This window comes from Rhinopithecus bieti, unplaced genomic scaffold, assembly GCF_001698545.2.
Source record: "Rhinopithecus bieti isolate Rb0 unplaced genomic scaffold, ASM169854v2 scaffold_47707, whole genome shotgun sequence".
NCBI lineage: Eukaryota > Metazoa > Chordata > Mammalia > Primates > Cercopithecidae > Rhinopithecus > Rhinopithecus bieti.
Genome location: NW_016819117.1, coordinates 1,703,997 through 1,718,106, shown reverse-complemented (window position 1 = coordinate 1,718,106; position 14,110 = coordinate 1,703,997). Strand labels below are relative to the sequence as shown.

The 14,110-nt window shown below is 60.4% G+C and overlaps 1 protein-coding gene across 3 annotated transcripts; it reads right to left on the bottom strand.

The window, feature by feature from the left end:
- Window positions 1-288: 288 nt before the first annotated feature.
- E4F1 (E4F transcription factor 1) lies at window positions 289-13,281 on the bottom strand. 3 transcript variants are annotated; one of them, XM_017858505.1, is made up of 14 exons: window positions 12,586-13,278; window positions 7,531-7,682; window positions 6,383-6,488; window positions 3,733-3,926; window positions 3,522-3,642; window positions 3,106-3,258; window positions 2,832-3,004; window positions 2,380-2,589; window positions 2,036-2,144; window positions 1,641-1,858; window positions 1,249-1,447; window positions 1,029-1,171; window positions 887-949; window positions 289-814 (listed from the first exon to the last, which is right to left on the bottom strand). In XM_017858505.1, exons 1-14 carry the CDS (start codon window positions 12,740-12,742, stop codon window positions 458-460), a joined length of 2,355 nt encoding a protein of 784 aa, XP_017713994.1. In that variant the 5' UTR covers window positions 12,743-13,278; the 3' UTR covers window positions 289-457. The 3 variants fall into 3 exon arrangements, with proteins under 3 accessions (XP_017713994.1, XP_017713995.1, XP_017713996.1); XM_017858506.1 differs by having other exon boundaries at window positions 2,036-2,141; XM_017858507.1 differs by having other exon boundaries at window positions 796-814; window positions 1,081-1,171; window positions 12,586-13,281.
- Window positions 13,282-14,110: the final 829 nt, after the last annotated feature.

The following is a 14,110-nucleotide window of genomic DNA, read 5'->3' as shown; positions in this document are numbered from 1 at the left end:
AGCTCCCAGATCTCCCTGTCCCCGTCCCTGGTCCTCCCACCTACCCACAGGCCTCAGGCAATGCAGCTGGGGGCACAGCTCCAGCTGGGCAGGGCAGGAGGCTGTTGGTCAACATGCCAATGACACCCACGCGCCACCAAGGCGCCGCCAGGCCTGGTGGGAGCCTCTGGGCGGGGCGGCCAGGCACGTGAGTCTAGGGGTGGCCTGGGAGGCAGGTGCTGCTGCTGGGACCTGGGCAAAGGTGGTGGCACCATCCACGGAGACTGCCACTGCCACAACATCACAAGCTGCAGGTTCTCATGTTTTATTGTAAAGCAACAAGAAACTCTTATGTACACTGCCCACCTTGGGGCGCCTCCATTCTGTGCCATCTTCTCTACCAGGCCAGGCAGGCATGGGTAGGGCGCTCAGGTCCTCTGCCCTGTCCCTGCATGGCCAGGACCCCGCAGACCTCATGCTAGACGATGACTGTCTGCACCTCCAGCTGGCCCTCTGGTGAGGAGATGACCAGCTCGCCTGCATGCTCCAGGATCTCAATGTCCTCTGATGACACCATGGTCACAGTGGCCTGTTCAGTGCCACTCGCCCCTGCCCGGGTGGCAAGCACAGTGCCCTCGCTGATGGCTGAGGCCAGTGTCATGGCCACCTGTTCTGTCAGGCTCTCAGGGGTTGCGATGGTGATGGTGTCGGCAGCAGCCGCCTCTGGGCCCAGCGCTGTCTCCTCATCCATGGTGACATTCTGCACAATGATCTGGTGGCCGGCGCTGGCCTGGTGCACAATCTGCTGCACCACCTTCATGATGTGGCTGTCCACCTGCAGGGCCACGGCTCAGCGAAAGCGGCTGCGCCAGGGACCCTCCCTGCCCCCGCCCGCCCCACCCCTCACCTCCGTCTGGGTGCCCTCGATGATCTCCGTGGCCTCACTGGTCTCCGCATCGTCCGCAGTGGCCTGGGCAGATGGGCAGAAGGATAGATGTCAGCTTTGGTTGCCCCTGGGTCCCAACCTGGCCCCAGGGCCCCACACCCACCTCAATGATATACTCCTGGGTGTCGGCTACCACAGACGAGAACTCCACCAACACTGTGTGCGGGTCCTCCGCGAGGACGGTGGTGGCTGCTGCGGGGCTCTCCTCGGACACCAGCAACTCCTCCACCTCCAGCAGGCAGCCCCCTGCGGGTGGGGACTCAGTCAGGGCTTGGGGAGCCCCAACCCCCTCCCCTCCTCCTCCCGCCTCCACGGGCCCAGACCTTTGGTGCGCAGGTGCCGGTTCAGCGTGCCGTGCTCAGCGAAGCCACGGCCGCACCTGTAGCACTTGAATGGCTTCTCCCCTGTGTGGTGGCGCACATGCCGCACCAGCGAGCCCTTCTCTCGGAAGCCACGGCTGCAGAACTGGCACACATGCGGCTTCTCCTCCAGATGTGTCCGGAAGTGCACCTGCTGTGCGTTCTATGGAGACACCTGTCAATGCCAGCCTGGCCTCGGCCACAACAGACGACAGCTCTCCCCTCCCACTTCTGGCCCAAGGGAGGGGCTGGGTCAAGACTGAGCACAGTGGAGGCAGGGAAGGGGGTGCACCGGGGCCAGGGCCAGGGAGCAGGATGGGGGTTCAGGTGCCAGGGTCCTGGGGCCAGAGGCCCACCTTAGTCTTGTAGCGCTTGCCACACTCGGGACAAGGGTATGGCCGCTCATCTGAGTGGACGCGCCGGTGGCCACGAACATGGGCGATGGTCTTGTAGAGCTTCCCGCAGTCGCCACAGCGGAAGCGGCGCTCACGCACGTGCACCTCCTGGTGCTTCTTGAGCAGGTAGGCCTTGGGGAAGGCCTTGCCACACTGCATGCAGGCGAACGGCCTCGGCCCTGCAGCCACACACATCAGGCCAGGCCCATCACCGGCGGGCCCTCCAGGCCACCTGCCACCTGCCCACAGCTCCCCTGGCTCCCTGCTGTCTATGGACCCACCCTGGACACCCAGAGGCACCCCAGTCACCTATAGCCCATCCACTGCTGTGGGCCACACACCCACCCATCACCCACCGGTGTGGCCCCTCTTGTGGGCCTCCAGGGTGGCTGCTGTCGGGAAGGTCTCACTGCACTGAGGACATGGGTGGGTCCTGGGCACCGCTGAGGCCTCGCTGGCCACCTGCTGGGGAACCACAGGAAGGCCTCCAGCACCTGGGGCAGGCTGTGCCCTGGCAGTGCCAAGAACACAACCACGGGCCCCACCCTGGCAGGCTCCCTCGTGGCCCCAGGGAAGGCAGTAAACAGATCAATGGACAAAGTCACTGCAGAAAGCCACTTCAGGGAGTGCAAAGGCCAGCATTGGGACAGCCCCCAGGATCCAGCCCTGAGAGGAGCCTGCAGGTGGTGCTGGCACCTACTGTCTCTAGCGGCTGTACTTCCAGTACCGGCAGCTGCGGGGCTGCCTCTGCCAGGGGCTGGGGACTGGACCCAGCAGCAGGGGCTGGCTCCAGGGCACCCTCCTCCCCAGCGGCGCGCTCAAGGGCGATGCCGGAGTTCTGCATGGCCTGGTGCAGCAGGTTCTCTCGGCTGCCCTCGCTGGAGCAGGGGAGCTCCTGGGAGACGGGGGGCTGCAGGGGAGGCAGAGAGAGGAGGCTGGCCAGGCAGCCTGGCATCCAGCACCCACCCCATGGGGCAGACCCATGCCAGGAGCCTTGTGGAAACCCTCAGACCCCCATGGTGCTCCCACCGGCCCTGCTCTTCCAGCCCTCGCCTGCCTGGCCCAGACCCCTGGAGCCAGTGCTCAGAACAAAGACTGGCACCGAGCAGGCAGAAGACAGAGCAGCCCTCCAGGGCCCCCCGTCACCCCCACCTCTGGGGCCAGGGTTTTCATGCCCAGGGGCAGCTCCTGCATCTGGACGTGGACTTCGTGGATGACGGTGCCCTTGGCATCTGTCACCAGGTGAATCACAGGTGAAGTCTCTATGGGCTCGCCTGTCACTGATGATGTGACTGTCCCCAAGGTGGCAGCTCCAGCTCCAGACCCTTCAAAGCACAGTGAGGGAGTGAAGCTCCCGCACACACCCCAGTGGTGGCTGGGTCCACAGCCAGTCCCCGGGGCCAGGCAGCTGCCGCGTCACGCTGACCTGCAGGCGCGTCCTCTTTGCTGACAGCCACATCCTTGCTCACACTGAAGCGGATTTTCTCCGTGCAGGGGGTGAGAGACTTGAGGTGCCGGGTCAGTGCGCCCGACTCCCGGAAGCTCTTCCCACACTTGGAGCACTTGTAGGGGCGCTCATCTGCAGAGAGAACCTAGTCAGCCCCAGGCAGCCCCAGCAGGCTGGTGACAAGGTGACAAGGTGAAGACAGGCAGGGGCCCCCGCCTCATCCCCCAAAGCTGGGGAATGCGAGGCTGGGGCACCCCAGGGCCAGCCATAGGGGGGCTGCAGGGCTCCAGCCCCAGCCCAGGGCCAGCCATCGGGGGGCTGCAGGGCTCCAGCCCCAGCCCAGGGCCAGCCATCGGGGGGCTGCAGGGCTCCAGCCCCAGGTGCGGCCAGCTCACCCGTATGCCGCCGGTGGTGCCGGATGAGTGAGCCCTTGGTGCGGAAGGAGGCCCCACAGAGCTTGCACTCGTGGTCCTTACGGCTGCTGTGAGTGACCATGTGGGCCTTGAGGATGCTGCCCTGTGGGGGAGGGCGTGGCAGCTCAGGGCCCTCCTAGGGGAACAGGAGGGGGCCTGCCACCCACACACTGCTCCCCGCACACCGGCTCACCGTCTTGAAGGTCTTGTGACACAGTGCACACACATAGCGGCCATCCTTGTTCACCAGTAGCTTCACCTGGGCCGGCTCACCCTCCCCTGCGAGCCCCAGTCCCTGCTGGTGGGGGCTGCCCGGGGCCTCGGCCATCTCACTGTCACCCGGCTCCGCCTCAGCACCCACGATGACCTCTTTGATGTGCCCACCACCTAGGAGAGGCATCTTGGCCTAAGCCCCAAGACCTGCCCCTACCCAGAGACCGCCGGCTCCAGGGGAGGGGACCTGCTGCTCCGAGCCACATCCTGGACCCAACCTGCACTGAGCCCTCAACACACAGGCCCGAGCAGCAGCCAAGGCCCCATTCACCTCTCCAGGTCAGAGTGAGCGGTGGAGAGACATCTCCTGACTCTGTCAGGCTGCCCAGAGATGCTCCAGGGCCCCCAAATGTGTCCACAGGGAGACCCACCATGGAACACAGATGGCCCATCCCCAAAGCCAGGACAGGCGAATCCTGGTGACAAGGTCCCTGGGTGAAGAGACAGCCGCCTGTCCTGCTCGCTGCCACTGCTCCCACCAACATAGGGAGGATATGCGCCCGGGGCCACTCCTCCATCACAGGAGATGGGCCAGGCCGCTGTAGCGGGACAGGCAGGCCTGGCCAGAGCCCCGTCCTAAGGCCAGCTTGGCCTGGGAGACTGACTGCTCTCCAGACACGTGGGACAGCCTGAGGCGAGGAAGCCGGGCTTTTGCACTTCTGGAGGGTGCTGGGGAAAATCTGACAATGTGCAAAGCTAGGTTGTAAATACACTTCACGTTTTCTGCTCATAAAGATGACAAGTGGGAAACAGCTGTGAAGCTCCTTCTTAGAAACCACCTCAGTCCGGCTGGCGTCTTGTTTTGACAAGCTGTTCTCTTGAAACACAACAAAAGTGCCGTGACTCAGAAACAATTAAAAGCCTCTCCTGCCGAGCCCTGGCTTAGACGCTCGACGCCCCAGGAGTGATCTTCCAAAAGACAGAGGCCCCTCATGGGGAGGACCTGGGGGAACATGGCTGCTGCCAGGCCACAGAGGAGACACAAATTTTTTCCGCGGAAGAGGCAGGAGGGCCTGGAGGTGGGCTCCAACTGCCCATACAGCTGACCGCACCCCTGCACCCGCAAAGACAGGACCTGGCACTGCCCCAGCCCTTGGCCACCAGCAGGCAGGACCCTGTGCCATCTCCACTGGAGGCCAACAGGAGAGCTAGCAGCCCTGGACTCAGCCCACCAGGCTTGCTGACTGGCCAAGGGCACACTCAGGGTGCCCAGGATATGCCTGCAAAGGGGAAAATCCCAGGGGTGCCAGAGGGGCAGGGGTGCTGAGAGGGGTCCCTGAAGCACAGGGAGGGGTGCTGAGCCTAAGGCTGGGGGCTGCTAGAGGTTAGGTGGGTGGAAAGGGGCCTGGGTGGCCAGAGACCCCGCCAGAACCTAGGGAGTTCATGCTCCCAGATGATGCCACCATCCAAACGCCAGGTCAAGGCCAGAGCCCGCCCCACCTCCCACATGAACATTCCAAGCTCTGAGTGGCACTGATGAGTGTCTTGGTCGCAGGAATGCCAGGGAAAGGCAGCACGGAGGTGAGACAGGTGCCCCGGCTGCCTCCTGGAGAGCGGCCTGCTCGCTAGTGCCCTTCCCAGGCCTGGGGCTGGCCTCTGCCATGGCTCCTCCACCCCCTCTTCCTGCCGCAGCCGGTACCAAGGGCTGCCAAAGGCCAGGTTCCGCCTGGTGCCCAAACCTACTTCCTGTCCAGCTGCCCACTCCCTGCCTGCCTCGGCCCCGGTCCAACAGGCTCCCCAGGTAGCAGCCATGCTCCACCCCACCTCCCACAGCATTAGGCCCCAGACAGCTCCTTCCCTTATGTCTGCACACCCAGCCACTCGCCCCTGTCGCACCCCCAACACCAGCAGCCCCTGGCTCCCTCAACCTGCTCAGGCCCTGGCTGCCTCTGAATGTCCCCCCTGCACACACATCTGTCCCCGATGAGTGAGAGCTTGCCCATCCAGACCTCACAACAGCCCCTCCCACAGCACATCAGGGAGATGCCTTCACTTTAAAAGTAGCCATCAAAAAGGGCTGGCATTGCACGCTCATAAAAGCCCCATGAGGACCAAAGCAGCGATCACCACCCCCACACCAGAGCGAGCACTGGGGAGGGCAGGCCATCACAGCAGCAAGTCCGAGCCCAGCTAGAAAGGCGGCAGAGTCCCGTCCACTCTGCACCCACCCTCCAGAGCCGCTGCCAGGCGAGTGGGCCATGCTGGTGGGTGCCTGGTAGATGTTGCTGTCTACGGGCAGGGAGCAGGAACCAGGGGGTGGCAGGAAGTGGGGAAAATTCTGGGAGGGACAGGGCAGAGACCACCCGGGAAAGCTGGGGGTAGAGAGCACAGCCCGAAGACTCCCTGGTGCCTGGGTGTGCCCCCAGCCACTATGGACACCTGAGGAAGGCCCGGTGCCCAACACTCCCTCCTCCTGCAGGCTGTGCCCTCAGAAAGCTCCCATGAGGCCGTGGCCCCTCCCAGCCAGGCCCTGGTCTCAGGAGAGATGAGCATACAGGAAGCAGAGGCCCCATCCTCTGGCCCCGACCACAAAGGTCTATCAGGCCAGTGATCCACGGCAGTCGGCTTACCAACAAGGTCAGGTGCGTGGCTGATATCTGCTGCCAGGGAGGCTGCCTCCACTACGATGTGGGCCACAGTGAGGGGCTCCTCTGGGCCTGGGGCTGCCGGCACCACCTGCCAAAGGGGGCAGAAAACAGAGGGGACTCGTCTGTATGCTCTAGAGTTAGTTCTCAGAGAAGAGGCCTGGGCTCTGCCAGTGTAAAGCTGTGGAGGTGTGGCCTGTGATGCTCAGGCCTGGGTCCATGTCCTTGGGACGGCTGGGGTGGGGGCTCTCCTCTTCCCCAACAGAACCACGGGTCCCAGGCCAGCCCCTTCACCCATGGCCAGGGTTAGCGCCATCACTCTCACGCCTCTGGCCACATGGGCTGGACCTGGAGCACAGGGCACCTGCAGGGAGGGACGAGCAACTCTGGCAGGAAGCTGGGCCAGCCTGCAGGAACAACAGTGCAGTCCCAGCCCGCCATTTCCGGCAGAGCGGTCTGAGGAGAGGGCCCTGGGGGTGTGAACCAGAGGCCTTCTTGGAGGAGGGGGCACCTCTGGGAGGGGCAGGTAAAGAGCACAGGCTCAGAGTGGGGTGAACAGGGTCCAGCGTCGTCTGGGCCATGCCCCGCTGGTGGCCGGAGACCACTGACCACTCTCTGAGCCTGCTCTCCTGACTGTGCAATGCAGACAAGTGCCCACCGCGGCATGTGTGGGCTTCACAGGCCTGCGTGCTCAGCCCAAGCTGGACATGGGGCTCAGCAAAGGTTGCCGTTTGATGATGAGATGGTGGGACCCCCCGGGCCACACTGCACTTATGAAGTCCCCAGGGACTGTGTGCACAGGATAGAAGATAAGCCAAAGAGACAGAAGCTGCCATGGCACCCAGAGCCAAAGGAGACCCTCAGACTCCAAGAAAGAAGAGATCCCAGCCCCCAACAGCACGGGCTTCGGCCAGAGGCTGCCAAGAAGGCTGTACCACTGCAGGCCCTCCAGGACACCCCAGAGCACCACAGGCTCACACACCCGGACCCTCCCACACCGCAGCCAGATGCCGGCCCTCTGCCCGCCCACGTGGGCCCCAGAACCGGCTGCACAGGTCCATCCTGGAGTGCGGCCACCTCCCCCGCCTGTCAGGTGAACCCGGGAGGGGATGGGAGAGTGGGTGGGGGCTCACCTCCTGGCCCAACAACGCTGTGGTGGCAGGAGTGGCAGGCAGGGCCTCCTGAGGGGCCCGCTGGCAGGCCTTCTGAATCTTGTGCTGAACAAAATCCTCCAAGGCGGTGAACTCCGCCTGGCAGCGGCCGCATCTGTGCACATCGTCCTCATCTGCAACGAGCCTGCTGTCAGCAGGGCCTGGGAAGGTGGAGGCTGGGCAGCCAGGGCCCCGTCTGGCTTTTCCTCCAGCCCTAGAACAGATTCCCCCAGGAGGCCGTCAGAAGCAGAGCTACTTCCCCAGGCTGCTGAGAACACACTCAGGCCCAAAACAAGGTCACCCCAGGGTACAGCCCCCATCCTCTGCAGGTCTGCAGGGGCCAGACCCATCCTCAGGAGGTCAGCACCCAGCAGAGGGTGCCCGACAGCATGCTTAGGCTGCAGGCATCTGCTAAGGCTGCCATGCCCAAAACCCTCACCTCAGTGGTGACAGGCCCAGAGAGGGGCTGGAGGCAGAGGGATTCCTCCATGCTCGGCTGGGGACAGTAAAGGACCAGGATTTAAGACTGTTGAAGCCGGGCATGGTGGCTCCCACTTGTAATCTCAGCACCTTAAGGGGCCGAGGTGGGAGGATAGCTTGAGCCCAAGAGTTCAAGACCAGCCTGGTCAACATAGCAATATCCGTCTCTACAAAAAAAAAAAAAAAAAAAGGAAAATGTTTTTAAAACATTGTTAAAACATTTAGGCCAGGCGTGGTGGCTCACACCTGTAATCCCAACACTTTGGGAGGCCGAGGCAGGTGGATCACCTGAGGTCAGGAGTTCAAGACCAGCCTGACCAACATGGTGAGACCCCCATCTCTACTAAAAACACAAAATTAGGCTCACGCCAGTAACCCCCAGTAATCCCAGCACTTTGGGAGGCCGAGGCGGGCGGATCACGAGATCAGGAGATCGAGACCATCCTGGCTAACACGGTGAAACCTCATCTCTATTAAAAATACAAAAAAGTTAGCCAGGTGTGGTGGCGGGTGCCTGTAGTCTCAGCTACTGGGGAGGCTGAGGTGGGAGAATGGCATGAACCCGGGAGGCAGAGTTTGCAGTGAGCTGAGATCACGGCACTACACTCCAGTCTGGACAATACAGTGAGACTCTATTTCAAAAAAAAAAAAAAAAATTAGCCAGGCTTGGTGGCGCATGCCTGTAATCCCAGCTACTTGGGAGGCTGAGGCAGGAGAATCACTTCAACCCCGCAGGCGAAGGTTGCAGTGAGCCAAGACCACCCCTTTGCATTCCAGCCAGGGTGACAGAGCGAGACTCTGTCTCAAAAAACAAAACCAAAAAACAAACAGCCAAGTGTGGAAGTGTGGTGGCATATGCACCTGTAGTCCCAGCTACTCAGGAGGAATGCTTGAGCCCAGGGGTTGAGGCTGCAGTAAGCCATGATTGCACCACTGCACTTCAGCCAGGGCAACAGGGTAAGACCGTGTCTTAAAATAAACAAAAACAAAACAAACAAACAAAAGCTGTGGGAGTCTGAGCGCGCCCCGGGGCATGTGAGTGGCCATCTCCTCGTCTGTGAAATGAGCTGATGCCCACTGGCTCTGGCTGAGAGGCAAACGCAGGGACCACTCTGCTCACTGTTTGGGACTTTACTGGTCCCCAAGGTTGAGCCCGTCACCATCGCTGTGCCGGACCCCAGTCCTGCAGAAGAGACCACCCCCTTACTGTGTGCCAAGCACCTCACTGGGGACGTCACCAAATCTTGCCAGCACCCTGCGGAAATGGAGAGAACTATTCCCATCCTAGGAAAATGACTTGAAGTTCAAGGTCACCCAACGGCTGAGTGTCAGGGACATTGCCTGTTTACACAAAGGGATAGGAGCTGTTCCTTCTGCTTCCATAATAGCCTGCCAGCTCTGACCGTTCACGTTCAGTCCCTCATCAAGATCAAACCCAGGCCTGATGCCCGAAGGAGCTGAACAAATGTTTACTGTTGATTTCGAGGGCAGAGAAAGGGCCAAACCACAGCTGTGACTCCCCTGCAGAGGGCTACTCAACAGAGAGTTGTCCCCTCCTGATGGCTCCCAGTTACAAACCAAGCTTTGAGGTCCGCACCACCCACTTCCCCTTCTCCCCCCACTCCCGTGTCTCACTCGGCTCCAGGGCATTGCCACTGAAGAACCCCCTACCCTAGAAGGGGACACACCCAGCCCATTTCACACTAAACAAGGCCACAAGCAGGCCCAGCAAGGCCCGGCAACCTCTAAAGGGACCCCTCGCCGTGACGGCACTGCCCTTCCCCAAGCTGGAACGAGAAGGGGCAAGGAAAAAAGGCAGAGACTATGAGTCCTATGGGGACAAAGACAAGACCACCCTCAACCTAATCATTAACCACCTCCCTTCCTGTTTGACCCAATCTGCATTCCTTTTTTTTTTTTTTTTTTTTGAGGCGGAATCTCACTCTGTTGCCCAGGCTGGAGTGCAGTGGCGCGAGCTCGGCTCACTGCAAGCTCCACCTCCCGGGTTCACACCATTCTCCTGCCTCAGCCTCCCCAGTAGCTGGAACTACAGGCGCCCGCCACCACGGCAGCTAATTTTTTGTATTTTTAGTAGAGACGGGGTTTCACCATGTTAGCCAGGATAGTCTCGCTCTCCTGACCTCGGGATCCGCCCGCCTCAGCCTCCCAAAGTGCTGGGATTACAGGCGTGAGCCATGGCGCTCAACCTTTTTTTTCTTTTTGTAAACAGATCAAGAGCCGGGCATGGTGGTTCACACTTGTAATCCCAGCACTTTGGGAGGCTGAGGTGGGCAGATCACCTGAGGTCGGGAGTTCGAGACCAGCCTGGAGACCATGAAGAAACCCCGTCTCTACTAAAAATGCAAAATTAGCCAGGTGTGATGGCATGTGCCTGTAATCCCAGCTACTCGGGAGGCTGAGGCGGGAGAATAGCTTGAACCCAGGAGGTGGAGGTTGCGGTGAGCCGAGATCGCAGCACTGCACTCCAGCCTGGGCAACAAAGAGAGAAACGCTGTCACAAAAACAAAAAAGAAAATAGAAACGAGGTCTTACTATGTTGCACAGGCTGGTCTGGAACTCCTTGGGCTCAAGTGATCCTCGCACCTCAGCCTCCCAAAGTGTTGGGGTTACAGGTATGAGCCACAGTGCCCAGCCATCTGCAGCCTCATGGGACAAGCTCAGAGGGTACAGACCCAAGCTCCACCTCCAAAAGCTCTCAGTGCCCCCAGGAATGGGCCCTTAGTGCATCCCCAACACTGCTCTCAGCACATGACACGCAATCTTTTTTCTTTTTTTGAGACAGAGTCTTGCTCTGTCACCTAAGCTAGAGAGCAGTGGCGCGATCTCGACTCACTGCAACCTCCGTCTCCTGGGCTCAAGCAGTTCTCCTACCTCAGCCTCCCAAGTAGCTGGGATTACAAACGCGCGCCACCACACCCGGCTAATTTTTGTATTTTTAGTAGAGATGGGGTTTCATCATGTTGGCCAAGATGGTCTCGAACTCCTGACCTCAGGTGATCCACCCTCCTTGGCCTCCCAAAGTACTGGGATTACAGGTGTGAGCCATCGCGCCAGATCACAATCTCTATTTTAATTTTCATGATGCTTTCGTGAGGCAGCAGAGCCCGGAAGTTAAAGGCCTTCACAGAGAGAAGATCCAATCCAACCCTTGCTACTTACTACCCGGGTGACCCCGGTCACTTTCTTTTTTTTTTTTTGAGACGGAGTCTCACTCTGTTGCCCGAGTTGGAGTGCAGTGGCCGGGTCTTGGCTCACTGCAAGCTCCAGCTCCAGGGTTCAGGCCATTCTCCCGCCTCATCCTCCTGACTACAGGCGCCCGCCACCACATGCGACTAATTTTGTTTTTTCTGTATTTTTAGTAGAGACGGGTTTCACCGTCTTAGCCAGAATGGTCTCCATCTCCTGATGGTCTGCATCTCCTGACCGTCTCGGCCTCCCAAAGAGCTGGGATTACGGGCGTGAGCCACCGCGCCCGACCCACCCGGTCACTTTCACGTCTCCAACCTTCCATTTTCCTCATCCCCAAAAAGAATATAATAATAACGTCCACCTGTCAGGATTGGTTTGAGAATGAAAAATCCCAGCCGGGCGCGGTGGCTCAAGCCTGTAATCCCAGCACTTTGGGAGGCCGAGACGGGTGGATCACGAGGTCAGGAGATCGAGACCATGCTTGCTAACACGGTGAAACCCCGTCTCTACTAAAAAATACAAAAAACTAGCCGGGAGAGGTGGCGGGCGCCTGTAATCCCAGCTACTCAGGAGGCTGAGGCAGGAGAATGGCGTGAACCTGGGTGGCGGAGTTTGCAGTGAGCTGAGATCCGGCCACTGCGCTCCAGCCTGGGCGACAGAGCCAGACTCCGTCTCAAAAAAAAAAAAAAGAGAATGAAAAATCCTAACGCAGTATAAGGGCTTGTTACATGACTGGCAGAAGCCGCTGCCCCATTCTGTAGTGGAAATAGAGGTTCCCAGAGGTGGGGTCACCTAACCAGGATCAAAGAGCTAGAAAGTGGCAAGTGTGGGACGGGACAGTGCCACAGGCTGGCTGCAGTGCACCAGTCCTCTTGTACTAGGCTCTGCTGCCTCCCTACGGACAGGCCCAGAGCCCAGATCCTAGAGAAACCGACAACCAACAGGAACCTCTTGGAACCACCAACAGGGCCCTAGAGGTCCATCAGGTGAAGGGGGAAGGGGCCCAGAGGAGGGGAAGGCCAGACGCAGGCATCGGAGACAGAGAGGGGCCGGGAGGCCGGCCCGAGGGGCAGGGTCGGCGGTGGCGGCGTCTGCGAATGTCTACACAGGGCGCCCGGGGGCTCAGCAACCCGCGAGCACTTGTGGGCGCACACCGGAGCGAGCGGGGTGACGGGCGCCCCACAGGAGGGGCCCGTGAGGGTCGCCGCAAACCTGGGGGTCTCGTGGAGGGCTGTGAGAGCCCCGCGAGATCCGCGAGGTGTCTGGGTCTGGGAGGGTCGATCGTGCCCGCAGCTCGGGCCATCCGGGGCCCCACCCCAGCCGCACCCTCCCGGTCGGCCTGGTTACCTTCCTCGCTGAAGGGCGCCGGGAGGCCGAGGAAGCCGCTGGGGGCCAAGGCCGCCGCCACCGCCGCAACCGCACCCTCGCCCGCTTCTCGCCCGGCTTCGGCCGGGGCTTCTGCCGTATGAGCGGCCGTCACCCGCACTGCCATCGCGCCCTCCATGTCGCAACGCGCCGCAGGAAGATGGCGGATTTACGACCATGTCGTCATAACAACGGGCCGCGCCGAGGACGGCGTGAGGGAACGGAGAGAGGAGGGCGGGGCGGAACCGGAGCGGATTGACGGACATTCTGGGAGCGGGGCCGGGATAGCGGTGTGGCCTTAGAGCGCAGAGGCGGGGCCGGGCCAGCTGAGAGCGAAGATGCGGCGGGACTGTGAGGAGGGCTTGGTTACGGTGGAGCAGATTGACAGGCAGGGGGCGGGGCGGCAGAAGAACCTTTGTTCGAGGCTGCACTGGCATTTGAGAGCCAGAGAACGCGAGGGGCGAGCGGACTGACGGGTGAGAGGTAGCCGCGCGCCAGAGCTTCCGGACCTAAGGACAGGTCGCCCCGCCCGCGGCTGCTGCTAGGAAGCCGCCACAGCTCCAACCAGGGGTGCGGTGCTCGCTGCCCACTGACCGCCTCGAGTGTTAGAGACTCCCAGGATGATTACCCAGGTCACGGGAGAAGAACACCGGTCGGGGATGGCTCATGGGTAGCTTTGCGAAGCTGTTTTATTCTTTTATATACTTTTTAAATTGTTTAAAATTTATTTATATTATATATTTTAAATACAGACGAGGTCTCGCTGTGTTGACTAGGCTGGTCTCAAACTCCCAGCCTCAAACCATTTTCCCATTTCGGCCTCCCAAAGTGCTAGTATGACAGGCATGAGCCGCGACTCCCGGCCACACTGAATTTTTGGTTTCGAGGATGAGGGTTGTTTTGGTTTTGTTTGTTTGGGGTGTTTGTTTGTTTTTGAGACAGAGTCTCACTCTGTCGCCAGGCTGGAGTGCAATGGCGCGATCTCACTGCAACCTCTGCCTCCTGGGTTTAAGTGATTCTCCTGCCTCAGCCTGCCGAGTAGCTGGGACTACAGGCGCGCACCACTACACCCAGGTAATTTTTGTATTTTTAGTAGAGACGGGGTTTCGCCATGTTGACCAGGATGATCTGAAGCTGTTGACCTCATGATCCGCCGGCCTCGGCCTCCCAAAATGCTGAGATTATAGGTGTGAGCCACTGCGCCCGGCCTGTTTTTGTTTTTTGAGATGGAGTCTTGCTGTGTCAGGCAGGCTAGAGTGCAGTGGCATGATCTTGGCTCACTGCAACCTCCGTCCCCTGGGTTCAACCGAGTCTCCTGCCTCAGCCTCCCGAGTACCTGGAACTACAGGCACCTGCCACCACACCTGGCTAATTTTTTGTATTTTTAGGAGAGACAGAGTTTCACCATGTTGGCCAGGCTGGTCTTGAACTCCTGACCTCAGATGATCCGTCCATCTTGGCCTCCCAAAGTGCTAGGATTATAGGCGTGAGCCACCGAGCCTGGCCA

Coding starts and splice junctions, on each gene's coding strand:
- E4F1 (XM_017858505.1), bottom strand. CDS start 12,742: ATGGAGGGCGCGATGGCAGTGCGGGTGACGGCCGCTCATACGGCAGAA. Junction 3,259..3,521: donor GCACCACCGGCGGCATACGG/GTGAGCTGGCCG, acceptor TTCTCTCTGCAG/ATGAGCGCCCCTACAAGTGC. Junction 1,172..1,248: donor CCGGCACCTGCGCACCAAAG/GTCTGGGCCCGT, acceptor CCCCACCCGCAG/GGGGCTGCCTGCTGGAGGTG.